The 27,107-nt window shown below is 38.4% G+C and overlaps 1 protein-coding gene across 1 annotated transcript in view; it reads left to right on the forward strand.

Moving 5' to 3' along the window:
- SGK1 (serum/glucocorticoid regulated kinase 1) overlaps nt 1-27,107 on the forward strand; it is an 84,512-nt gene that overhangs the window by 35,312 nt on the left and 22,093 nt on the right. The window contains exon 3 of the mRNA XM_014074772.2: nt 21,423-21,498. Within this exon, the coding sequence (XP_013930247.2) occupies nt 21,423-21,498 (76 nt within the window). The remainder of the gene's footprint in view (nt 1-21,422; nt 21,499-27,107) is intronic.

Here is a 27,107-nt window from a genome sequence, read left to right on the forward strand (position 1 = left end):
TCCAAGGAGAGAGGGATACTATTTTAATTATGTTTACAACTCCCCAAAGGAACATGGTTGGCCACTGTGAGAAACAAATTATTGAAATAAGTAAACCTTGGTCTGATCCAGCAGCATTATTCTGATATTCAGGATGTTCAGGATGAAAATGGAACCATTCACAGTTTGTTCTTGAGCTCATGCTGGTCTGTGCATTCATAAAATAGGGAGTATAGCCATTATAACATTATTAATGGTGAAACTGGTATAGTGAATTTGCCAGAAAACAAATGATTATATATTTCTGGGGCCTCAAGGAAGAGCTTTGCAACAGAAGTCCAGGTCACCCTGAGCAAAATAAAAGAAAGTCTCCAAAGTTTAGCTGACTGGCCTAAGACTATTTGAATGGAATGGAATAATACACATTTCCATTGAAAATGGAAATCGGCTTAAAGTGTGGTCGGAGCCAAAAACACCAGCCTGAAGATGGCGAGTGAGACCTCACTGAAACATTGCCAAGACAATCTCAATCTTACATGGGAAAAGACCTGAATACAACAAGACCAGCATATTTACACCCATGAAAACCAACAAATGTGTGTGTGTGTGTGTGTGTGTGTGTGTGTGTGTAGTGTCACAACCCCTGGTATGCCCCAATTATGGGAGGAAGCTAACTGCCTCCACCATCTGTCTATCGGCTCGTCACAAGAGTCAATCACGACAGAAACCCAATATTTTTACTGTTGCCTTTGTTACATTTGTTGTACTTGTGCTGATAAATAAATAAAGGGAGACTAATATAGATCTATTTCAAGCTATTTAGCTCTCATCAGCTAACCATACCCTTACTGGGATTCAAACCTGTGCTGTATTGCATCTTAGGCAGATATCTTAACCATTGAGCCACAGGTCCTCCTCCTTATCAGCTGAAGCCAGGGAGGTAGGTATATATTTAGTGTCACAACCCCTGGTATGCCCCAATTATGGGAGGAAGCTAACTGCCTCCACCATCTGTCTATCGGCTCGTCACAAGAGTCCATCACGACAGAAACCCAATATTTTTACTGCTGCCTTTGTTACATTTGTTGTACTTGTGCTAGCTGATGAGAGCTAAATAGCTTGAAATAGATCTATACTAGTCTCCCTTTATTTTTTTATCAGCACAAGTACAACACACACACACACACACACACACACACACACACACACACACACACACACACACACACACACACACACACATATATATATATATATATATATATATATATATATATATATATATATATATATATATATAAATCCAGAACTTGAAATTATCTGATTGCCCCAATGTCGGTGTCACAAAAGCTGAAACAAAAAATGTGTAAGCCTAATGTTGGCCTAGCTAGAATCCATTGGTAATTCTGAGGTAAATTTTTGGATCTTTCAGAGATGCCCAAGATAAGTCATTCAAACAGGGTGGGGTGATAGACATGGCTAGCAAATAGCCCTGGAAAACTCCAATCTATTCAGAATGAATAGAGTCAACAGAAAGTGTGAGAATATTTCATTTTATTAAAGAAAAAATATCTTTGCACAGAATTTCAGGAACTGGAGCATGGTGGTTTTTTGAATGTGTTTGAATAAAAATAAAAGGAGAGGGAAGCTACATGATGCCATTGTGGGAGCTTATTATGCACTGCAGAAGAAATGGACAAATCCTTTCTGCATCAGATGATAAGCCTTTCACAAAACAGGGATAATGGGAATCCAAATTAATTTGACATCTTTGGGAATATAATTCTGCCCAATAGTCAGAAATCTGGCAAACGTTTGCCCTTTCTTGCTGATAACTTTGTCTATCAGAAAGTAAAAGAAAGAAAAGAGATTCTACTTATCCTGGATTAAATCCTTACCAAATGGAAGGAATTTGTTTAAGAAAGGAGGGTGAATGGGTACACCTTGGGGGGAAAGCAGTGGTAGGATTCAAAGTTTTTTACTACCGGTTCTGTGGGAGTGACTTGGTGGGTGTGGCATGTCTTGATGGGTGAGGCTTGGTGGGGGTGACAGGGGAAGGATACTGTAAAATCTCCATTCCCTCCACTCTCCAGGGGAAGGCTACTACAAAATCCCCATTCCCTCCTGATCAGCTGGGACTCAGGAGGCAGAAATATCCAGAGGGAGGAATTGAAAAGAATCAGACCTATATATTGAAAACTGGAAAGCAATGAGTTCTAATCATCCTGCCTTAGGCAGAAGGTCAGCTGGATGATATCAGCTCTCTTGCTCTCTCTCTCAGCCTGAGGAAAAAGACAAGGAAAAACTGCATCTGAAAATGTTTCCAAGATAATTCCCAGGTCATGTCCAGGCAGTCTGCAGTAGCCAAGATTGACTCGAAAGCAAACATATACAAATAAGCTTAGCTAAATTCAAGTATCCAAGGCCAGGGTACACCCAAAGAATGCTCACTAATGGCCCCAGTTCAGAGACATAGGGCTCTGTCCCTTACTGTCCAATTTTTGTACATGAGCCAACAGCACAATACAGCTGCTGAAAAAGCAAATGCTATTTTTGGCTGTACTAACAGGAACATAGAATCCAGTGAACAAATTATAATAATACATCATTTATTTGTCCTGGTCAGTTCTCACTTACAATACTGATTCCAGTTCTGGGCCCCACAGTTTTAAACATGGAATGAGAAATGGGAGCAAGTTCATAGTATGGCTGTCCAGATGGTGAGAGATCTGGAAATCAAACCTTTTGAGGAACAACCAAAGGATCTAGTTATTCGACAGAAGACACAACATGAAAGCAAATTCAAACAGCTGAAAAATTGTCACATGGGAGAGAGGCTGTAGCCCCAAAGGGCAAAACCAAAAACAATATATTCAAACTACTAAGAAGTGATTTATGCTAGACTTCAGAAGGAACATTTTGACTGTATGAGGTGTCAGTCAGTGGAGCAGGCTGCCTCATAACATACAGTAATGAGACTTCCTTTCCTTATATAGGGGTGTGATGGCTCAGTGGCTAAAGACATTGAGCTTGTCAGGTAGGGTTTGAGACCTGAGTGCCCTGTGACTTTATTCAGTTACTTTCCTCAGCTCCTGCCCGCCAAGCAGTTCGAATGCATGCAAATGCAAGTTGATAAACAGGTACCACTTTGGTGGGAAGGTAACAGCATTATGTGTGCTTTGACATTTAGTCGTGCTGGTCACATGACTGTGGAAGTGTCTTTGGACAATGCTGGCTCCCTTGGCTAAGAAACAGAGATGAACATCATCCTTTAGAGTCGGACATGATTGGACAAAGAAAACCCTTACCTTTTACCTCATCAGAAGTTGATGGTCATTTGTCAGTGATCTTTTAAAATCTAGAGCAGGGGTGTCAAACGGGCAGCCCGTGGGCCAGATGCATCATGTGCAGGCCAAACCCTCCCCAGCTCCACAAAGGGGAAAAACATCGTGAAACGTCACATGATGGCAATGTGATGCGCCAAGTTTGACACCCATGATCTAGAGGATCCTGTGTTAAGCAGTAGGTTGAACAAGATGGCCAAAAAGCCCCTTCATGAATTAAAGCTGCATCTCTACGCAGACTTCTCTGGTAATATGTCCTTTTCTGCTTGACAAACCTATTTCTGAGTAGATGTGCACAGGACTGTTCTATTGTTACAGCAATCTTATTATAAGAATAGAATCCAATGAGTAAATGAACATTTACTTGTCATAATTAATATCCAAAAGCACTTTTTTTCTATGTGTGTATTCTGGAGTCTAAATTCAGGTTTCCCAGACAGCGGAAGTTCACACTGTGAAGAAGTCATTAAGTAAAGTGCTGAATGGACAAATCTCAAAACAGCTGAGCTGTTTGGGCTTGGGTGGGTAGTCTGACAACAAATTAAAGTCATGGAAGGAGAAGAAAGTACAGGAGATAATAAAAATGTGCAGTCATATCATCTAATTATTCTTCAAAAGCTGAGCTCTAACAATAACTTTTCTTTCTAATATGGAATTTTACAAAATTAAATAGAGAAATAAAAAAGTCATTTGTGTAACATTATGCCGACAGCAAATGCAGGCATTCTTGTGCAAGTTAGACAAAGGCACTGCAATAATTGGTTTTTATTATTATGTTTGTACGCTCATGGAAAAGTTTTAGCAGAATGTGATTTGCTCCTCAAATTTCTTTCCCTGTACAGTAGATGGCAAAGAGGGATTGATTTAGCAGAAGGATGTATAAAGTAGAAATAAAACTTCATAATCTTGCCACAGTTTGAAAAGGCCATTTAAGACAATAAAAATTACCCATTTTTAAAGCAGGTAAAATTTGTTTATGGAAGATCAATAGGCAAGGATGAAGACCGACTCTTCACATGCAAGGACTGATATGTGTGTGTGTGTGTGTGTGTGTGTGTGTGTGTTTTATTTGTGCTGATAAATAAATAAAGGGAGACTAGTATAGATCTATTTCAAGCTATTTAGCTCTCATCAGCTGATGAGAGCTAAATAGCTTGAAATAGATCTATACTAGTCTCCCTTTATTTATTTATCAGCACAAATAAAAAACACAAATATAACAAAGGCAACAGTAAAAATATTGGGTTTCTGTCGTGATGGACTCTTGTGACGAGCCGATTGACAGATGATGGAAGCAGTTAGCTTCCTCTCATAACTGGGGCTTACCAGGGGTTGTGACTCTAAATATATACCTTCTTCCCTGGCTTCAGCTGATAAGGAGGAGACCTGTGGCTTAATGGCTAAGACGTTTGCCTAAGATGCAATACAGCACAGGTTCGAATCCCAGTAAGGGTATGGCTAGCTGATGAGAGCTAAATAGCTTGAAATAGATCTATACTAGTCTCCCTTTATTTATTTATCAGCACAAATAAAAAACACAAATATAACAAAGGCAACAGTAAAAATATTGGGTTTCTGTCGTGATGGACTCTTGTGACGAGCCGATTGACAGATGATGGAAGCAGTTAGCTTCCTCCCATAATTGGGGCTTACCAGGGGTTGTGAATCTAAATATAGTGTCAACATATATATAGAGAGACCATCCAGACAGAAACCCAATATTTTTTACTGTTGCCTTTTTTGTTACATTTGTTATATTTATGCTGATAAATAAATAAAGGGAGACTAGTATAGATCTATTTCAAGCTATTTAGCTCTCATCAGCTAGCCATACCCAAGTTTTTGGGAATCGAACCTGTGCTCCATTGCCTCCCAGGCAGGGAGTTAACCTTTTTGAGCTACAGAGAACGACTCCTTTATCAGCCAGCCAGGGTGGGAGGTATATACTTAAAGTCACAACCCCTGGTATGCCCAAGTATGGGAGGAAGGTCACACTTCCACTCTCTGTCATTAGGCTCGTCACAAGAGACCATCCAGACAGAAACCCAATATTTTTTACTGTTGCCTTTTTTGTTACATTTGTTATATTTATGCTGATAAATAAATAAAGGGAGACTAGTATAGATCTATTTCAAGCTATTTAGCTCTCATCAGCTAGCCATACCCAAGTTTTTGGGAATCGAACCTGTGCTCCATTGCCTCCCAGGCAGGGAGTTAACCTTTTTGAGCTACAGAGAATGACTCCTTTATCAGCCAGCCAGGGTGGGAGGTATATACTTAAAGTCACAACCCCTGGTATGCCCAAGTATGGGAGGAAGGTCACACTTCCACTCTCTGTCATTAGGCTCGTCACAAGAGACCATCCAGACAGAAACCCAATATTTTTTACTGTTGCCTTTTTTGTTACATTTGTTATATTTATGCTGATAAATAAATAAAGGGAGACTAGTATAGATCTATTTCAAGCTATTTAGCTCTCATCAGCTAGCCATACCCAAGTTTTTGGGAATCGAACCTGTGCTCCATTGCCTCCCAGGCAGGGAGTTAACCTTTTTGAGCTACAGAGAACAACTCCTTTATCAGCCAGCCAGGGTGGGAGGTATATACTTAAAGTCACAACCCCTGGTATGCCCAAGTATGGGAGGAAGGTCACACTTCCACTCTCTGTCATTAGGCTCGTCACAAGAGACCATCCAGACAGAAACCCAATATTTTTTACTGTTGCCTTTTTTGTTACATTTGTTATATTTATGCTGATAAATAAATAAAGGGAGACTAGTATAGATCTATTTCAAGCTATTTAGCTCTCATCAGCTAGCCATACCCAAGTTTTTGGGAATCGAACCTGTGCTCCATTGCCTCCCAGGCAGGGAGTTAACCTTTTTGAGCTACAGAGAACGACTCCTTTATCAGCCAGCCAGGGTGGGAGGTATATACTTAAAGTCACAACCCCTGGTATGCCCAAGTATGGGAGGAAGGTCACACTTCCACTCTCTGTCATTAGGCTCGTCACAAGAGACCATCCAGACAGAAACCCAATATTTTTTACTGTTGCCTTTTTTGTTACATTTGTTATATTTATGCTGATAAATAAATAAAGGGAGACTAGTATAGATCTATTTCAAGCTATTTAGCTCTCATCAGCTAGCCATACCCAAGTTTTTGGGAATCGAACCTGTGCTCCATTGCCTCCCAGGCAGGGAGTTAACCTTTTTGAGCTACAGAGAACGACTCCTTTATCAGCCAGCCAGGGTGGGAGGTATATACTTAAAGTCACAACCCCTGGTATGCCCAAGTATGGGAGGAAGGTCACACTTCCACTCTCTGTCATTAGGCTCGTCACAAGAGACCATCCAGACAGAAACCCAATATTTTTTACTGTTGCCTTTTTTGTTACATTTGTTATATTTATGCTGATAAATAAATAAAGGGAGACTAGTATAGATCTATTTCAAGCTATTTAGCTCTCATCAGCTAGCCATACCCAAGTTTTTGGGAATCGAACCTGTGCTCCATTGCCTCCCAGGCAGGGAGTTAACCTTTTTGAGCTACAGAGAACAACTCCTTTATCAGCCAGCCAGGGTGGGAGGTATATACTTAAAGTCACAACCCCTGGTATGCCCAAGTATGGGAGGAAGGTCACACTTCCACTCTCTGTCATTAGGCTCGTCACAAGAGACCATCCAGACAGAAACCCAATATTTTTTACTGTTGCCTTTTTTGTTACATTTGTTATATTTATGCTGATAAATAAATAAAGGGAGACTAGTATAGATCTATTTCAAGCTATTTAGCTCTCATCAGCTAGCCATACCCAAGTTTTTGGGAATCGAACCTGTGCTCCATTGCCTCCCAGGCAGGGAGTTAACCTTTTTGAGCTACAGAGAACGACTCCTTTATCAGACAGCCAGGGTGGGAGGTATATACTTAAAGTCACAACCCCTGGTATGCCCAAGTATGGGAGGAAGGTCACACTTCCACTCTCTGTCATTAGGCTCGTCACAAGAGACCATCCAGACAGAAACCCAATATTTTTTACTGTTGCCTTTTTTGTTACATTTGTTATATTTATGCTGATAAATAAATAAAGGGAGACTAGTATAGATCTATTTCAAGCTATTTAGCTCTCATCAGCTAGCCATACCCAAGTTTTTGGGAATCGAACCTGTGCTCCATTGCCTCCCAGGCAGGGAGTTAACCTTGTGACTTTAAGTATATACCTCCCACCCTGGCTGGCTGATAAAGGAGTCGTTCTCTGTAGCTCAAAAAGGTTAACTCCCTGCCTGGGAGGCAATGGAGCACAGGTTCGATTGATCATCAGTCAGTCAATCAGTCAATTGCAGAAAGCAGCTTTACTTGGAACAGCTTACATCCTGTAACAATACCCATAACACTATCAAACATCAACAAGTGCCTATCCCAGGTCTTTGGAAATGACTTGATAGGTGGATAAAAGTGCCACATCAAGTCTGAACATCTGGCTATCTGTGTGATGGACCATAAGAGTAAATAGCAACATGATTTCCAAAGAGAGGATATTCCATAACACATACATTGTTTGTGAAAAGCAGTACTTACGAGCCAACTTTGGGGAAGTGAGCGATCACTGGAAACTTCTCCCAGGATACACAGGTCCAGCAGGTTGATTGGAAAAGGTAGTCCTTGGGATTATTTGAATATAAGCCACAAAGGCTTGTGACCTCCCGTAGATAGCCTTGGGCCTATGCACGTTTCAGGGGTCTCTGATCATTAACCAAGGTGTAGTAGGAATGCTCTTTTTTTGGTCAAATATCTGAATCTTCACGGCTACAACTGAATCTTAGTAAGGTTGGTACACTAAATTTATATCATTTACTCTTAGGATGTGTTCTAAAACAGGATGTACATTTGAATTGAAGACATAAGAGAAAATGTTGGGTTGGTGTTGCATAGGTCCTATCAATTCCTAAGCCATCTTAGTCTTCTAGACATCTGCTATATCATCTTAATTTTTATTAGTTTAGTCTTAACATTCTGACATGGGAGCATGAGGTTGATTTGGAGAAATAGATGGACAGACAGACTGACAGACATGTTGCACAAAATTTTGGAAGGCAAACCAGCCAGTTGTGAGCTGGGAAGTGAGTTGTAAGTGAGTAGGGAAATACTGATTCATATTCTATCAAGAGTTTTTGACCAAGCTAAGAAATATTAAATGATTTCCTTTATCCATTTGACTTTGTAAACTTCATCAACGAAGGTTATACTTAATTCTGCACTTTGTTTTGGCATATTTCAAAACAAAGGAAATTATGCATTATTATCTAATAGAGCCTACTGTGAGTAACCTAGCTTTGAAAGATCTAACAAAACAAGTTTGAAGACCAGTTTTCATTTAACTTAATATGGGTGATGTTTTCCTTCTCTAACAACAGGTTATGCAACTATTAGATTAGCATGGGAATTCCTAAACCCTTCAAGATTTTCTCAGTCAAAATTAACTGTCTTGTTGGTGTTTGTTTGTTTGTTTGTTTACCCTAGGAGTGTGATTAGCAAAATTATACCAGTGTGATATGGTTATATATCAAAAAGAGAGAAAAAGACAAACTCCTGATTTTATTGTTTCAGAGGTTTTTTTTTTTAAACCAATAATCAGCTCCAAATATTTTCTCCATAGATTCACAAGTTATTTTATTAACTGCTGCAAAAAAATGTTTTTAATACCTGATTCATGTACACAGTTACAAGAAAGTAGGTTCCAAGTAATCTAAACTAATCCTTTACTTAGAATCATCTTGGGTGGGGAGTTGGATTAGATGACCTACAAGGTCCCTTCCAACTCTGTTAATCTGTTAAGAGATAGATAGATAGATAGATAGATAGATAGATAGATAGATAGATAGATAGATAGATAGATAGATAGATAGATAGATAGATAGATAGATAGATGATAGATAGAGAGATAGAGATAGAGATATCCACTATTAGTATAAAAAATAAAAAAGTGCCAGCCCGTGTGCCAGCAGAGCGGGTAAAACACACACACACACACACACACACACACACACACAAATTACTTATAATAAAACAAATTACAATTATTTACAAATAATTTTGAATTCCTCCCCTCTGCCCCCTCCCTCCGACCCACATACCTTTTCCAACTGTGTCAATGAGAGGATTTCAACTCTCCTCTTGTCCGCCACGATGAAAATGCAAAAAGAAAAAGGCAAGAGCTGGTCTAGCCAGGCTAGGATAGTTGCTGCTAGAGTCACCACGTGAATGACTCTGCTTAACTGTTTTAAAAAAGCCTCTAAAAAAGTGCCCTCTGCAGGAGGAGGCAAGAGAATCATGTGCCTCATTTGCATAAGGAATTTTTCGCCTTTTAACCCTTGCTTAACTCTGCTCAAGTAATCATAAAGCTAGAGTAAAGGAGGCCCGTGATTCTCTCGCTTCCCCCTGCAGTTAAGCACTAGCCAGAGTCATCCACTGTGACTCTACTACTGTGGCAGCAACTACCTCTGCCTTTTTCCTTTTAATTTTGTTTTTCTTTTCATCATGACAGTGGTGAGGCCCTGCCTCCCCTGACTGCACGTCACTGTCCACTAAACAAGCAGAAAATCCAAAAAACTATCTGGGGTAGAGCATATACATGGTATGCAGAGGGCTGCAAATTTAATCTGTGTCATCTTCATTTTTTATCAGAAGTTACAGAAAAAATGCTTGACATATAGTCCCTAAAAGCACTTCTGACTATCATAAAATATGATATGACCACCACCCCTCCAGTCACATTACCACATGTAGTCGCTTGGCAACCAGTTCACATTGACAAGTGATTGTAGCATCCTTTAATCGCAAATCACAACTAGTGTGTTTTGAGTTTTTTTACATTTTCTGTGTAGAAAACAGCCATTGGATATACTGGATTCATTTAATGACCACAAGATTTGCTTCATGGCTGTGATGTCTCACTTTCCAACTGTTGTAAAAACAATGGCAAAATCGAATCAGGTCACATAATGACTAGTTTATCAACTGCCTTGATTTAGGACCAAAATTCCAGCTCCAATTGTGATTGTAAATCAAGGACAACCTATCCAACTCCTTGTGAATATTCTGAAGCAAGTGGGACACCTGCATAGTTCCCAATTGGATGCTACCAATCTGCCCTTCCCACTTAGGTACGGCATCTGTGCCTCCAGAACTAAGTTCTACTTTGGCCGCCAAAGAAAACTAAGCCTGGGATGAAACTTTTTTCTTTCTTTCTTAGCTCAAGTATAAGTACAGGTAGTCCTTGACTGACAACAGTTCATTTAGTGACCATTCAAAGTTACTGAAAGGCACTGAAAAAAGTGACCTATGACCATTTTTCACATTTAGGAGTATTGTAGCATTTCCATGGTCACGTGATTTGCATTCAGATGTTTGACAACCAACTCATATTTATGATGATTACAGCACCCTGGGGTCATGTGATCAATGGGGAAGCCAGATTCGCTTAACAACCAAGTTACTAAATTAAGAACTGCAGTGATTCACTTAAACAATGTGGCCAGAAAAGTCATAAAATGGGGCAAAGCTCACTTAACAAATTAATCACTTAACAACATAAATTATCGGCTCAATTGTGGTCATAAGTTGAGGACTATATCCTGACAGGTGTCACACAAGGTTTCTGTTCCTGTCAGTAATCTCTACTGCTTGGGTTATCTCCTCTCTAGTGTCAACGTTCCAAGTAATGCACCCATAGAAGCAAAACTCTGAGGCAGGTAGATTCTTCAAAGGATAATTTATTGGATGCATCATATTGGCACAAGTGGTGAAAGCTGACTCTGAAAGTTCCCATGCTTTTCAGCTAATTAAAAAATAAAACTTCCCCCTTTCCCCAAGTCACTAGTCATGTTGTGCTATCGAGATGCTGGCCAGTTGCTTGGTTACTTCACTCCTCCTCTATCCAGCCCATGTTGGAATGTCCTTGATTCCCACAGGAAAACTTTTTGTTTTGGCTACCAACCTGCATCTAGCTATTTCCCTCCTCCCTGTCCTTTCCCCTATTGTGTGGCAACCCTGACGCTCAAAGATGGCCTCAGCCAGGTCCGCTTCAGAGTTGACATCTAGCAAGCATGAAGCCTTAGACCTCCCTGTTTCCTTGTCCTACCTAGTATCTGTCCTTCCTACCCTGCTTCCCCACCACTGCTTCTGACAGCCAGAGCTCTTTTTCCAGGTGGTGGCAACAATTTGGGTAGTTCCATTGTAAAAATGCATTAGAAAAGAAAGTACTTAAAAAGGCTATAGATTGTTTTTTTTTAAAAAAAATAGTGTCTCTTTTCTCCTTGCTGGCAGCGTGGGGAAAATTTCAAAAGAGCTCATTCCAACACTGTAATGATGTATGGGAAAAACCTTAGGAGACTGGAGGAAGAGCCACAGACTAGCAAGACTGATGTTAGCTTTGAGAGGACACCTAGACAAGAAGGACGACAGGGAACCCCAGCACACTCTACCTTTATTAACAGAATCTTGAAAGTTTGAAGGTACTCCTCTCACTCCTCACTTTCATTCCAGGTAGTCCTCAACTTGCAGCAACTGTTGAACCTAAAATTTATTTTGCTAAATGTGACAATTGTTAAGTGAATTTTGCCCTGTTTTATGACCTCTCTTGCTACAGTTGGGAAGTGAATCATTTGTTAAGTTGGGAACATGGTTATTAAGGGAATCTGGCTTCCTTATCTGACTTGGATTGACAGAAGGTTGCAAAGGGGATCACATGACTCAGGACACTGCAACCATTCTAAGTACATGTCAGTTGCCAAGCGTCTGAATTTTGATCATATTACTGTGGGGATGCTGCAACAGTTATAAGTGTGAAAAAACAGTCCTAAGTCACTTTTTTTAGTGTTGTTGCAACTTTGAATGGTCACTAAATAAACCAAGGATTCCTTCTGAGACTCTTTCCACATCCCGCTCTTTTGGACTCAAATTTTATTGGACCATTGTCTAGATTGAGCTCTTCCTCCCGTCTCCCAAGGTCATTCCCACATGCCATTACAAACATAGACCCAGATTAACTAGGTTAATCTGTATCTCACAGTCCAATCTACCTAATCCAGCTGGTGTTGTGGGAAATAAAAATAAGGACATGGCTCTTCTGTGCACTACTTTGAGTTTTCATTACTGGACGCTATGGAAAAGTTGAGGGAACACTTTTTTTTTAAAAAAAGCTGCAGTTTTTTAAAAAATGACATAACATCATATTAGTTGGCAGAAGTCGCTTTTGTAGGCTGTTGTTAGGTTAGGGTGTTTTAAAAATATTATTTCAAAGGTCCCCCCCCCTCTCCAAAAAATGATGGCAAATTATGCCATCACCATTTGATGCTCCACATTTTTGGAATTTCTGATCTGAGGATATTCCAGGGGGATGAACAAATGGGATTCAGAATTGACACAGGTTCCACTGTCTTCTTGTCCTAAAAGAGTAGCTGGATAGACAGGGAAAAATAAGTAAATAAATAAATCTATGAAACTTGGCACCTGAGTTTTTCTTGACAAAAGCAGGAGAATAATTTGCCTTGGCAAATTTGTGAAACTGACATTGTGACTTAAGATACAGATACCCTCCAACCACTAAAAAGTCTGGCAGGTCTTTTAAGTTTACAAATTCCTGATTTTCTTTCTTCCTTTTCCTGTCCGCCCTAGAAAATAGGTTACATTTTAGCTCATTTGCTCAGCTGCAGAGTTTAACTATTTCATCTGAAAAGTTAACATGCTATTGGAGAAAAAATTAGAATTTGCCATTTTCAGTGTTCTTCTCTGTTAAGTCCAATAGCAGCTGACGTCCAAAGTGTTATGTTTATCTGACTTGGCAAAAGCCTCTAAGTCATCGTTTAACTTGGCAAGTCAACACTCTGAAATGGAAAACACAGTTTTTGCAGTCACAGTTTCAAGTTATTTCCTAAATGGTCCCTTTTCAACAACTAGGCTGACAGTTGATATAAACATTGTGCTAATGTGATTTCAACAGAATCAAGAGCAATCAAGTCTTTGCCTCTGGGGAGGTATAATGGGGGAGAAATATATGTATATAGTGTTTTGTTTGGACGTAGAATGTAATCTAGTATTGCTTCCTCTACGACAGCCTTCCCTAATGGATGATTTCTGCTCTCAAGTTAAGTCTTAAAAGCAGAATTCACTGTTCTGTCCTCTCGGCTTGCATTCATCTTAGTCTCTGATCCAACCACATTGCAAAATAGGCTGAAAACAGCCTGAAAGACAGAATAATTGCTAGAAAGATCAAGAGATTTTGCTTACTTGTTGGCGAAAATCTTCATACATTTTGTGTTTGCATCCCATAGCTGCACTAATCACAGAAGCTTCCCAGAGATTGTAAATGGACCCATTTCTGGTCTTCCAGAGCCTCCGGGAGGCCCATTTTGTGCCTTTCCCGAGCGTCCATGCGGGCTCTGCATTTACCCGGCATCCAAAACGAACCACATAGAGACTCCTGGGTGGGGAGGGGAGGGATGGGCGGGACCAACCAGGAGTGGGATTTGGGGCTTCACAAACCATGCAGAATGTTCGCTAGAGGATCTCCCGAACCTGGGTGAACCTGGACCAGCCCACCCCTGGTTATTGCACTTTGCAATCACATTGCTAAGCAGTGGAAATTACAGTCACTATTACTATGGTTCAGTGAGTCCTACCTGTAGTTAAGAAATGCCCCCCCTTATTTTAAACATTACTATTGCAGATAAAATTAAAATACTTTTAAAATGAATCCTTAAAATATTCAGATTAAACCCACAACTGAAACTGTCTCATGCCCATGCTTGCTAGACCCTCCAGAAGGAAATGGACTCTACAGAGGCATGTAAAGATGGGCTTATCGTTTGGGGGGATTTTGTAAAAACAGAGAAAGCATGTCTTTTTGCCATTCATAATTTATATGAAAACAATAGTGTCTGAATTAAAACCTTGATACTAGACCCAAATAAGGAGGAGTCCTTGATACCAGGCTGTGAGACTCTCTAGCTCCAGGATTCAACATCAGTTTTTGATTATTATTGAGTCATTGTACTATACAAGTCATTGTAGCAAGCAATCCTGGATGTAACACCATTTAAATAACTGTTGAATTTAAAGAGAGAAAAAAAAAAGGGGGGGGGAATGACCCAAATTGAAAAGGGGGGAAATGACCTTTTATTTTTTTTATTTGCATAGTTGGAACAATTGAGAGCAGAAGAATCAGCTGGGGGAGCAAGGTGTGCATTCTGAGGTTTAATTTTAAATTATAAGTATATGCCTTCATGGCTTTATAGTGGACTGACACGTTATTGAGGATAATATTTATCTGTCCGAACTGTAGAGCACAAAAGAGTTATCCCACAGGGAATGGCAAAGGGGGAGCAGCCTGCAAACTGGTAGGATAAAATTATGTGAGAGTCTGATTAACAACATAAAACCTTACAGTACACAGCTGCTCCTCCTCTTCTCTGCAAGTAGTAAATAGCAGAACAAATGATACACTAAGGGGAGTTATAAATCTGTTGCATGACTCAAACTGGAGACATGGTAGGTCAGTTGTTTATTATATAAATGAACAGCGACTTCAGTCCAACCATTTATAAGCCAGTTTTGAACTGGATAAATTGCACAGAATCATCCTGCATCAAATTTTACTGGTATAAATGTGGTTATTACTTCTTTCCAAGTGGAAAAGTATGGAACACTAATCTGGATAAGCAAATGTAAGCATAAACAGGTCATTGATTGCTGGTAATGAGGCTGACTTTAGATAGCCCGACCAAACATACCACTATCCCAAAAGATGTCTAGAAATATTGCAGATATAACTTTATATATCTGTATGATAGTAAGGACATTTTCGGGCTTTTTAAGAATGTATTTATTACCCTATTTTTAGTCTATAATGCACACTTACTGTTTCAAATGTATCAAGAAACACATTTCCAATTACAGTTACAAAAGACTTTTCCAAATGGAATGTATGGCTAACTCTACTTCCATTTGATTTGGATTGAACTTCAATTTATAAATCCCCATCCAGTCCATTACTTTTTTTCAGGCATTTGTTTACTGGGATTGTAATAAAAGAGAGAGAGATAAAAACTAGGCACATTTGCTAATATTTTAAAATGAAATGTTTAGATTATTACTCTTTGCAGTTGTATGTTAAATATACAGCACAAAGAAAGGATCAGATTCTGCAGAATTCTGTAACAAAACTGTCACTGAGCCAGAATGGGACAATTCACCACAGCCAACTATTGCTAGCATCTCGCCATGGACGCATGACCATTCACTGTGGCCAGCTCATTGCTGGACAACTCGCCTTGGCCAATCGTATAAAAGCTAAAGTTATTCTGAAGAAATGAACAAAAATGAAAATAATGTCAAAGAAATAGTGGCAGATAACATTTATTGAGTTGTTATCTCCCATGGAATTATCCCACAGTGAGTTGGCCACAGCTAGTTGTCCTAGGCCTCACTGAACTATGAAAGCAATATTTTCAAAGATTGGCCATCCAGAACAAAGCAGAGATGGACAAGCAAAATCCTAAATTGTAATTCAGACTTTCCAAATGAATACTTTGAATGGTATCATGAAAAAAAAAGTGAGTGGTCTGTTTGCTTAAATGTCCATTGCTCTACTCTTAAGGAGTGTGATTCCCAAGATCATTGAGGCAAATTCCAGGACTATAGCAAGATTGAAATGGAAAACAGTTTTAACCAAGAGTTGGCCAGAATTGGTGTGCAGTGTTTATAGAAAACAAGTGAATTCAAAATATTGCCCGTACTTCATTTCAACTTTTGTAAGCAAAACCAAATAAATTAGTGTCATTTTTTTCCTGTGATAGAAGAAACAATGCTGTAAAAAAAGAGAAAAGGATAATTATAGATGAAAAGAGAAAGCAAGCAATGATTGATTTTGAATGAAAGATGCATGAATTGTTGAAAGAATATTGTTCAAAATTCCATAGTGCATTGTTTAAATTCTCAGAAGGATGATGAACTTTTTTGTTGCAAGTTCAACTGGTAATTAAGCAACTTTATGGAGGTGAAAATACTTTGTGTCTGGATGAAAAATAGCATCAAGGGGGATATGACATAAGAAATAAGTTGCTAAATTAAAAACAAAGATTGATTTACAATGGGTGAATATTGATTTCCTGTATGTAAAAATGATTAAAATATATAAATGAAGATATTGGAAAAGGCAGTAGCTGGAATTAAAATTGGATCAAAACAGTAACAGTTTGAATATAGAGATGATGACACCTCTTTGTTAGCCAAAATAGTTAATATTTCTTTAAAGTGTAGAAATTTCATTTTTTAAATTTCATCTCCTTCATTTCTTTTACTGTCTACAGTAAAACTTCGACATAACAGATTACTTCTGGGAATGGGTGTCCATTAAATGCAAATTTTCCTACACACAGATTTATGTCATTTGATTTTGTTTCTATAATAATGTAATTTTTATGTCATTTGTGCAAGCTATGTAAGTTGGTGCAAATGTAAAATATAATTAGCATTATTACCTAAATGCATAATAGTTGTTGGAAGCCACCCAGGGTAGCTTTGTATAGTGAGATGGGTGGAATATAAGTTAAATAAAGTAAATGCATAAATAAATGCATAAATCAATAAAAATTAAAAATGCTATCAGTTACATTGATTATCCAGACTGGACAATGGATTTTGTGGTTTGGGGGAGGGGAGAAATCTTAAATTAAATGTTGTCCATTGCATCTGAATGGAGACCTAGAAGATAAAGATACTGTTGTCCCTTATTCCTTTTCTGCACTTGATATAACATTGCTTGCCCCCAATGAGAACAGCATTCAGGGTATATATTATTAGTCTTGTTATTCTTCAATTGTTATTATTCTTCATGACCTGGAAAAGCACTATTACCATCATGCACGTTACCTGTGTAGCTGAAATAGATCTTGGTATATATGCAATGAAAAATATTAGTCTAATTTGGGATGAGAAGTATAGCATGAGAAGTAAGAACAATCAACCAATGGAACAGCTTGCCTTCGGAAGTTGTAGGGGCTTCATCACTTGAGACTTTCAAGAAGATATTGGAGTGCCTTTTGTCAGAAGTGGTGTAGGGTCTCCTGCTTGAGTGGGGGTGGGGGGTGAGGGTTGAACTAGATGACCTATAAGGTCCCTTCCAACTCTGTTAAATCTGTTAAACTTACTTGCCGTATCTCAAATTAATATTTCTGCTATCTGCTAGGTCTAGTATAAGGCATTTTTAAAAACCTCTGACCAGTTCCCAGTGGTGGTTTCAATTTTTTTTAGAACCTCTTCTGTAGGTGTGGCCTGCTTTGTGGGAGTGGCTTGCTGGCCATGTGACTGGGTGGGAGTGGCTTGTCGGCCATGTGACTGGGTGGGAGTGGCTTGTCAGCCATATGACTGGGTGGGCATGGCCAACTTGTAAAATGTGGTGAAACTCAATTAACAACGCTCTTGCTTAGCAACCAAAATATTGGCTCAGAAACTCTGGCATTTGAAGCATGCAAGTCTTAAAGCTGTCAAGTTACAAGACCCTTGCACCCCTAGAAAAAAAAAACCTCAGGGGTGTTCAAACTTGACAGCTTTAAGACTTGTGGACTTCAACTCCCAGAATTCCTTCTCTCGCTCTTCATCTTGATGATGTGCGGACGGGCGGGGGGAGGGAGCTGGAATCAGTTCTAAATGGCACTGTAGATTTATGGAACCTCTTCTATAGAAGAGGTTAGAACTGGCAGGAACCCACCCCTGACAGTTCCCCACTGTCTTTGTAATTGTCCAACCAGTATGGTACCAGCTGCAAACTGAAGCATAGAGGTCCAAAGTTCTTGGGCATAATTTGCAGTTCCTCTTTTAAGTTGCTTTGATCAACATGCTTATGCAGAGAGAATGGAAAGCATCAGATTTTACATATTCCTTTGACTAAAGTAGAATGCCCATAAACAGAAATTCTGACAAACAATAAGTATGAAGCAATTGCATTTTCTGTTTTTCTTTTTTTTTGTCAGGAAACCATTCTTGGTGATCATAATCAAGAGTCAGTTAAGGGCCAGGCCCAAGGCTTCCAATGGCATTCCATTGCTTGACAATAGCTGTATTATTCCAACTGCTTTTTGTTCAAAGCAGCTGGCTTTTGCATGACTGGGCTGCTGCTATGATGCTCTGTTTTTTTTAAATTACATTTTCATTCTGACTTTCCATCGAAAAGATACATCTATTCCTTTTCTTAATAGGTTTTTCTTTGGGTATGAGGAGGGAGGATTTTACATACAGTAATCCTTTATGGGGTTTGCTGATGTAGTCTTTAATTGTGAAGCTTGTGATTAGCTGTTTTTATGACTATTGTTATCTGGTTTTGTGAAATAAAACACTTGGCAACTTTTTGGAAATTGCTTTAAGGAAATTTCCAAAACAAAAGCCACTTATAAGTTAAAAGACTCTACTATTCTGTACTTTCTTGTACAGTATTATAATGTACCAATCATAGTAATGAATTCATTAAAAAATTCCACTAAAGAATGCATTCCACTGGAGTCTTATTCCATAAATAAGAATCATGTGGGTAGATCATGTCCAGCTTTATATTTCTATTGTATTTCTGTTGGTCAAAGGAGAATGAACTTAGAAAATTGGAGGTTATGTTTGCAATGTATCATAACATAATAGACTGCGCAGAGTTTTGGAATTCTGATCAACCAGTCTTGCTAGCACTTTAAAGTATCTGACCAGCTTTAGCTATAATCTGTCAAAGCTTAAGTGTACCAGACAATCACATAGGAGAAAACCCTCAATCATCTGGTTATCCAGACTAATTTAATCTAATCTAAACCTTGTATCTCTATCTCTATTTTTTAAGTCCACATAAGAAAAAATAGAACATATCTTAGGGAGGCATCAAAAAACACATACAGGAATTCTATTTGCTGGACCAAATGTGTTTTAAATGACAAAGCTGAAGAGAAAAGATACATTTCCTCTGTTTTGAAGGAGGTGGTAGTCCAACTGCTCTTCAAGAAGCCATTTTTGGATCCAACAATCCTGGATAATTTTTCTCCAGTTTCAAATCTATTTGGGTAGATAGGTTAACCTTTTCAAAGGTCCCTGGAAGAAGTGAGAGACATCTAGCCCTAGAGCCCTGAAGTGTACAATATCCCAGAGCTCAACATTCTCCCCACTCCTATCTAACATCTACATGAAGCTGTTGGGTGAGATCATTAACTGGCACAGGATGAGGTATCATCTTTGGCCTGGGCTGCATAAGTAAGCCATCAAGGTTCTTTCTCAGTACTTGGGACTGGTGAAGATCTGGATAATGAAGAATGAACAATATCTCAATTCTAGCAAGATTGAATCATTGTGGGATTTGGGACTTCCTGAAATTGAAGATATCCCATCCATCATTAAATACATTTCTGCTCCACTAAACAGTTGATATATGATCTGGGCTCCTGGATTGGATATGGTTTCTGGATTGAGAGGCCCTATTTACAATCCCTAATGCATTAGTCACTTCCTGAATGGATTACTGTATTTCAATAAGTTCTACATGATGCAACCTTGAAAAACATTGGAGGGCTTTAGCAGGTCCAGATTACAGCTGCATATGTAACTGTTGGGTGCCCATATGATGTTAGAGTTGCATGATCTGCACTGGCTCCCAATATGTTTCCACATGTAATTTAAAAGGCTGGCTATCATCTTTAGAGTCCTGCATGGTGTACTTGTGGAACCATCTGTCTTCAGTGGTTTCTGAGCATGTGAGCTCCAAGTCTCTTCTATAAAACAATGTCATTTGGTGGGACCCAGGAGATGAGCCTTCTCTGTGCCTAAGCTATAAGACAAACTTTCTCCTAAGATCCAGATGGCCCAAACACACTTAGCTCTCTGGAAGGCCATGCATACCTGGCTTTCCCCAGGTGTTAAGGGAAATATATTTATTTTACTGTGTTGTTTTTCATGTGTATTGCTTTTTTTTAGTTGTCAAGAGTTATTTGTTTAAGTAGGTGGTCATATAAACTTCAGTGAGATAAGATAAGATGGGAGGGGAGGGGAGGGGATGAATCAAGTAATTACTAGGAACTAAGTTTTGTGTCTAAAAATACCACTATCATCAAAGCAAAATAAAATGCTGGATACATCTCACCATTCATAAGGTAATCCTATCCTTACTCACACAAGAATGCTGAATATAGTTCACTGAAATACACAAGATTCAAAAATCCATTCTCAGTATATGCAGGAAGTATGTTGTGGCAATGAACAAAACCTTCCTCCTTCTTTCAGCTTAGTCAATTATCTGCAGCATCACATAAGAATGTTTTGAACCGAAAAGTTGCTGGCAGGCATAACTTGATTATGGATTCACTCATAAGATTGTGGTTAGCACTAGCATCCACTAGCAGGATGTGACATTGTTCAGGATGCATACGTTACATTAGCATTTATAAACATCATATATACTAAAATAGCCTTTTCAAATCTGCTGCCCTCTGGGAGGTGCATCATCCCCATCTAGAAAGCTGGGAAATGCTGTATTAGAGGAATTCCTACATAATCTATAATTGGAGTTTTCCACATGATCATTAGTTAATAACGTGGATTTCCCCTTTGGGATACCAGGATTCAACCTTCCAACTCTGGTGATCAGACTGAATCCTAGAAGAAATTGAATAAAAATCTCCACTATCTCTGTTAACACTATTACAGTGTTTATTTTAACCAGCAGTCCACGCTGTATGGAAGGAAAGAGGATGGAGATAATCTAATTTCTCTCTTAATCCACACAGAGAATTTTAATTTGCCAAAGGGATACCAGTTAGGCATGTGCAAACAGCCTGACTGGTAAGATTTAAATAATATTCTTTTCTAATACTGTAAACATTAGATCAATCAAAGAAGGAAATGTAGGGGAAAATTCTTCCATGCTGGTTGATTAGGTTTATATTTCACGCAGGTCTTACTTCTTCCTGGTTTTTTTTTTCTGTAAAAGACTTCCTTGTTTTTCATAGAAAGGGGTTCTAATGTTTTCATGCCACAATACTCTACAATAAGTTCCATTTTCTTCTTTCTGGTTTATAGATAAAAGAACTCTATGGCAAAGAAGATTTGCTGACTCAACCTGATCAGAGAACTTTCTGGAATAGTGATGACTCTGGTAAGTAGAGAAAAATTATTGCCTTTAATAAGAAAGCAAAAACATAAGTTTCAGAACACTATCTCCTTCCTATAGTCCAAAAATGTATAGACTCCCCACCCCAAGCAAAATTAAAAGGCAAACCTATGAATGATGGCTTAGCATTTTTGGTTTTAAGGTTTTTTTTAAGCACAGCACGATTGATTCCTTTCCTTTGCCACAACCACAACTTATGCTATGCTGAAAGAGAGTGACTGATCCAAAGTTAGCCAGAGAACTGCCATGACTGAGGAGAGAGTTTAGTCTGGAGTCCTCCAACTCTATCTTAACATCTTAACCACCGATTGACAGGGTTACCCTGCCTGAAAAAGAACAGAAGAAGGGCCATATTGGGATGAATGGAGATTTAACTTATTAGAAGTCTACTCTTCTTGCTTTCCTAGGTTTCTTCTTCCCCAGTGATGGGTGGCAATGTATAACCAATATCTAGTATTCATTTATTTGTCTAACCTGTCTTCATATTCAATGAGTTGGTGATCAACTCATCGCATGTTGCTTGCACTGTAGAAACCATGATAAGTTCTGATTTTGGAAATTATTTTCCATTCCCATTCCCATCCTCAACAGTTGGCCTCACTTGCTGACCAGACCTTAGGTTTTGAACCTAAGAAGTGATGGGGCTGCTCCATACTTAGAAGGGAGATTTCCCAAGAATACCACATAAGGGCTAGACGTAGATGTCTGTCATAAAAATACTCTGTTAAGAAGGAAGTGCACAATGCGTCTATGAAGCCAGCATGATTCAAGTTTAATATGACCAGGGAATCTGACCTTTCATACCACTTTCAGAAATGTAGCCCTGTTAAATCTTTTGCAACAGGATTAGGTGGCAATGGCCCATTTCCTTTTTTACACTGGACAAGCAGGTTACCTATCTATGCAAAAGTATAAATAGGCAAAATTTGACCTTGGAAATCAAAGGGTTGCCCAACTGGTGGGAGGAATTTTTAGTTCCTCAGGCCTATAACCTCAAAATGATACTTGAGAATCCGAATGACAAAAGTTACATTCCACTGGAATTGTGACTCAGAATTTCTCAGAATGCTTAATATCACTGCTTAAACAGATACCTCCCCCCACCACACTATATGTTAACAACTATTCAAAACAGGATTATCCATGTCATTCTTAAATGCCACTTAAGGTTTGCTCACTCCTCAAAGCAATTCTGTCTCTCACTTTTTCTGTCTTTATTCCCTGATTCTTTTGTTCCTTTTCTTCACCTCCTCCAACAGTAATCCTCTCAAAGGTTTAAATTGGATTGTGATCTCAGATGTTTATGTAAAAGCAAATAGATTTGCCTTTAAAATGCATGCCTCTTTTCTTTCCACTGGGTTTTTATTTTATGAATTTTATATTGTTAGTCATCTGGTGTATTTTATGGCAGAAAAGCAAAACGATGCAGTATTTCTATCACAATGTAGCTTGAAGAATTATTATACACTTTGGCTTATGCAACTTGGATACAGAGAATTTTGGCAAACCTGATGGCAGAGGGAATCATATGTCTAATTGGCAAGGAATATTGAGTTCTTAGGAATGTTTGCAATAGTTTGCTTTGGGGAGATCTGAAAACAAAAACAGCCATGGAAAGAGATGGAGAAAACTGGATAAACCTTCTTAGGCTACAAAAGCACAATACTACTAAAAATAATTTTAGGCAATCTGAGAATATATGTTATTGCCCATTTAGTTTATTGGGTGCTTCTAATTCCATTGTGGTTTTTTTTTCTTTCTTTCAAAAGTGTAACAATTGTCTCAAGGACTGGAGTGTTTGATGATAGGAGCTGAAGGGGATGGGTTCCTGTGATTTGTATCTAAATAAAAAAGTTAACCTTACATTCTTGAGGCTTTGTTCATAAGAAACCCTTAGGTATTTGATGCAATTGGTTTTTTAAAAAAAAATTGTCCCCAGGGAGACTGTCTTTCACAGGGCAGATAATTCCCTTTAAAAATGAATTAAATTGCAGGCAAAACAGTAACTGGATCTGAAGTGATCCATACATCTAGGCTAGTAGGATTTTTTTTAGTATGATGACTGATACTTCTGCATGTTATTTAAACTAAATTAGGGTATCTTTATTTTTGCACGTTATTAGTTTTAGCAGCTTGATAATTTGTACATAATTTGTATGTATGTATACACACACACATACATATATACATATACATACATACGTACGTACGTACATACATACATATATAGCTCAGGGTTCAACTGTACAGTTTCTGGTGCTCTCTGATCTTGGTTGTTTGCTTGCAGATGATGTTACTCAGTTGGGTAATGAAACTTCTTCAAGCAAAGAACCAAGCTCACAGAGCACCAAGAACTCCACTATTGATTAATTAATTGAAACTAAGTATGATGTCAATTTTCTAATCCCCTGATGCATGAAAACATTATTTGTTTGTTTGTTGTTTATAAAATTTATTGGCCGCCCATCTTACCATAGGGAACAAGCATTTTTTTGGTGCAATGGTAATACTTAAATGCCAGATGCAAAACAGATACAGTAATTTGTAATACTATTTTTTATCAAATGCAATGTTGATACAAAGCTTTAGATTTTCTCATTTCAATGTCTTCATTTTTGTTCTTCGAAAGCAGTTCTTATGTCCAGATGAAAATGAGGATTTAGGGAGTCTAGGGTTCAGAAATCAACTTTCAATATGGAAATTGATTGTCATGATCCATATAATTCTAATATCTTAAGAAAATGACCCCATCACATATTTTAGCAATATTTGTGCATTTTTCTGTATAAATTTATACAAGTAAAAAAATCTTTGAATTGCACATCTGAATTCTTTTAATGTCATGTATAACTGAAGTAAGATATATCCACACAGTTCTTCACTATCCTTGGCTGATCTCAAAAACCAGAGTAAGATCTGAATAAAACTTTGATGCGATATCATCAAGAAATCCTGGAGTTACAAATCAGCTGGAAAATTTAAAAACAAAATCCCATAAAAACATTCCATATTGTTAAAAAGAAGACAACTTAAACCTTTCCATGTATTCACCAAGAGTTATGCTCAACTTGAAAGAAACTCTACCGTGTATAAATCAACTGATTACAGATTCAGCTTCTGTTTTTCTGGGCTCCAGAAGAACATGCTTTCTTAGACTCCTTGATAAAATGTTGATTATAATTCTTCCACTCCAACATTGAAAAGAAACACTGCCTGAATCCATCAGTGGATTGATCCTCTTGTTCTTGAGCTATTGATCAACAATTTCACTCCAAATTGTATTTTTATCCCCACTGGCATGGCTGGAATGTTCTTTTTATGTTATGAATGCTTAGATTAGTTGAAGCACAGCAAATAATTGGAGACTGGGACAAGGAGAGAGAATCTTTATATTACTGGTATCTAGTTTTCCATAGTTATAGGCCAGTGTAGGTGAACCTTTTCGGCACCAAGTGCCAAAACTGGAGCCTATGTGCATGTTCGTGCGTGTGCACCAGAAACTGGAAGAGCAGCTGCCCGGCGCACATGCGCGCGCTGGGCAGCTGCTCTTCCGGTTTCCAGCATGCAAATGTGGGTGGCCACCTGGTCTTCTGGTTTCTGCGCATGCACACGCTGGAAACCGGAAGAGCAGCTGCCCAGTGCACATGCCTGTACAAGGAAGATGATCTTCCAGTTTCTGATATGCACCAGGTAGCTGGTCTTCGTGCGCTCATGCTTGACAAAAACTGGAAGATGCACACCGGAAATCGGAAGAGTAGCTGCCTGGTGTGCACATATGCACTGGGTGGCTGTTCTTCTTGTTTCTGATGTTCCTGCATGCGTCAAGACCAGCTGGCCAGCATGCCAGAACCTGGAAGAGCAATGGGCGACAGCTCACGCATCCAGAGAGATGGGTCTGTGTGCCACTTCTGGCACACATGCCATAGGTTTGCCATCACAATTGTAGGCTATGTTTTATATGCATCTATCATGTGAATTGATTGAGTTTCGAGTGCAGATCAACTGTCCTACTGAAGTCTAGCAGGAATGAAAGTTTTTTTCTCATTGGCCATTTTAACTTTTCGCCAACCACATCTTTCAATTGGGAAATCATAACATTTGGAAGGATACTAGCTGAGTTATAAAATCCTCCTCCAGGATTAATCCATGACATCACCAGGTAAGATATGAAGACAACTATGTCGGAAAATGATGGCTAATTATTGTATAAATTATGCTGTGGTAGATCAGTGGAGAAAGGATCATTTAAACTATGATGATCAGCAAGTATTTTTGGTTCCTGAAATGCAAAAAGAAATACAGTATCTATTGTCCTTTTATCTGCATAAAATAAGATGCGCTTCTTGTTCCTACATTTTTGTTTTCTTCATCAAAGAATTCACCTTAGTGGACAAAGATCTAATAAAACAGACTTCCTTTAAAAAAAAAAGACATATTAGAGGTGTTTCTGGACATTCATCTCTTTAATAAATCCATGTCCAAATTGAACTATTACAGGAGGCCATCCAATACTCTTCATATTTTCTTTGGCTTTCCCAATATTCAAGCAATTCTTTACTCCAGGTTAACCTTTTTTTAAATAATTTATTGGACTCACATGGCTCAAGAATAACATTTTTAAGACAAAGATGGAAAATATTTTTTCTGGCCTTGATTTTGGTGTATTTAGCTCTCTCTTTTTACTAGAGATTTAGAACCAAACTTGTTGAGTTGGTAATCTATATGCTCTTTAGTTATGTAAACAGCCAGTGTAAGAATAGAGTAGAGTAGAGTAGAGTAGAGTAGAGTAGAGTAGAACAGAACAGAACAGAACAGAACAGAACAGAATTCTTTATTGGCCAAGTGTGATTGGATACACAAGAAATTTGTCTTTGGTGCATATGCTCTCAGTATACATAAAAAGACAAGATATATTCATCCAGAATCTTAAGGCATAGCACTTAATGATAGTTATAGGGTACAAATAAGCAATCAGGAAACCTCAATAAGGAAGCCTCAATAGCTTTGGACCCTAGGATTGGAAAAAAAGATTAACTTTTCCTCTACTGAACAATATTACTTGGCGTTTTATATTCATTTAAAAATATGATACATACGGTACATGAATTACTCAGATACTAGTTGGAAGACAAATTCTGCAAAGTGCAATCCTCCTAAAATTCTGGATTTGTCTTGTTGATAACTTTCTCCTTCAATAAAGAGGAACCAAAAGATCAATTATCCTTGAAAAGCAGGCAAGATTTAGTTGAGGAAGGAGAAGTAGCCGAAGCACTGGTGATAGTGATCTTATAATGCTAGAGTTTTAGATTTTAAAAAGACTGAAGATGGTAAAGTTAAATATCCTGGACGTGAAACAATTGTATTTTAATAAACAACTGTAAATTGGATTCTTTAACAGAATAAGCTGAAGTGAAAAGGAAATCAAGATGGGTTGGGTTCCTAAAAAAGCAATACTAAAAGTTATATCGGAAATAGAAAAATTGATTTATGTAAAAAAGAGAGGGCTATAGAGGCTTTCTGTGTGTGTGTGTGTGTGTGTGTGTGTGTGTTTATGTGTGTGTATAAATTACTTGGTGAAGATTTCAACAGGCCAA

The sequence above is a fragment of the Thamnophis sirtalis genome, unplaced genomic scaffold (genome assembly GCF_051295495.1).
Source record: "Thamnophis sirtalis isolate CommonGarterSnake01/CBP01778 unplaced genomic scaffold, rThaSir2_p1.2 scaffold_6, whole genome shotgun sequence".
NCBI classification, from domain to species: domain Eukaryota; kingdom Metazoa; phylum Chordata; class Lepidosauria; order Squamata; family Natricidae; genus Thamnophis; species Thamnophis sirtalis.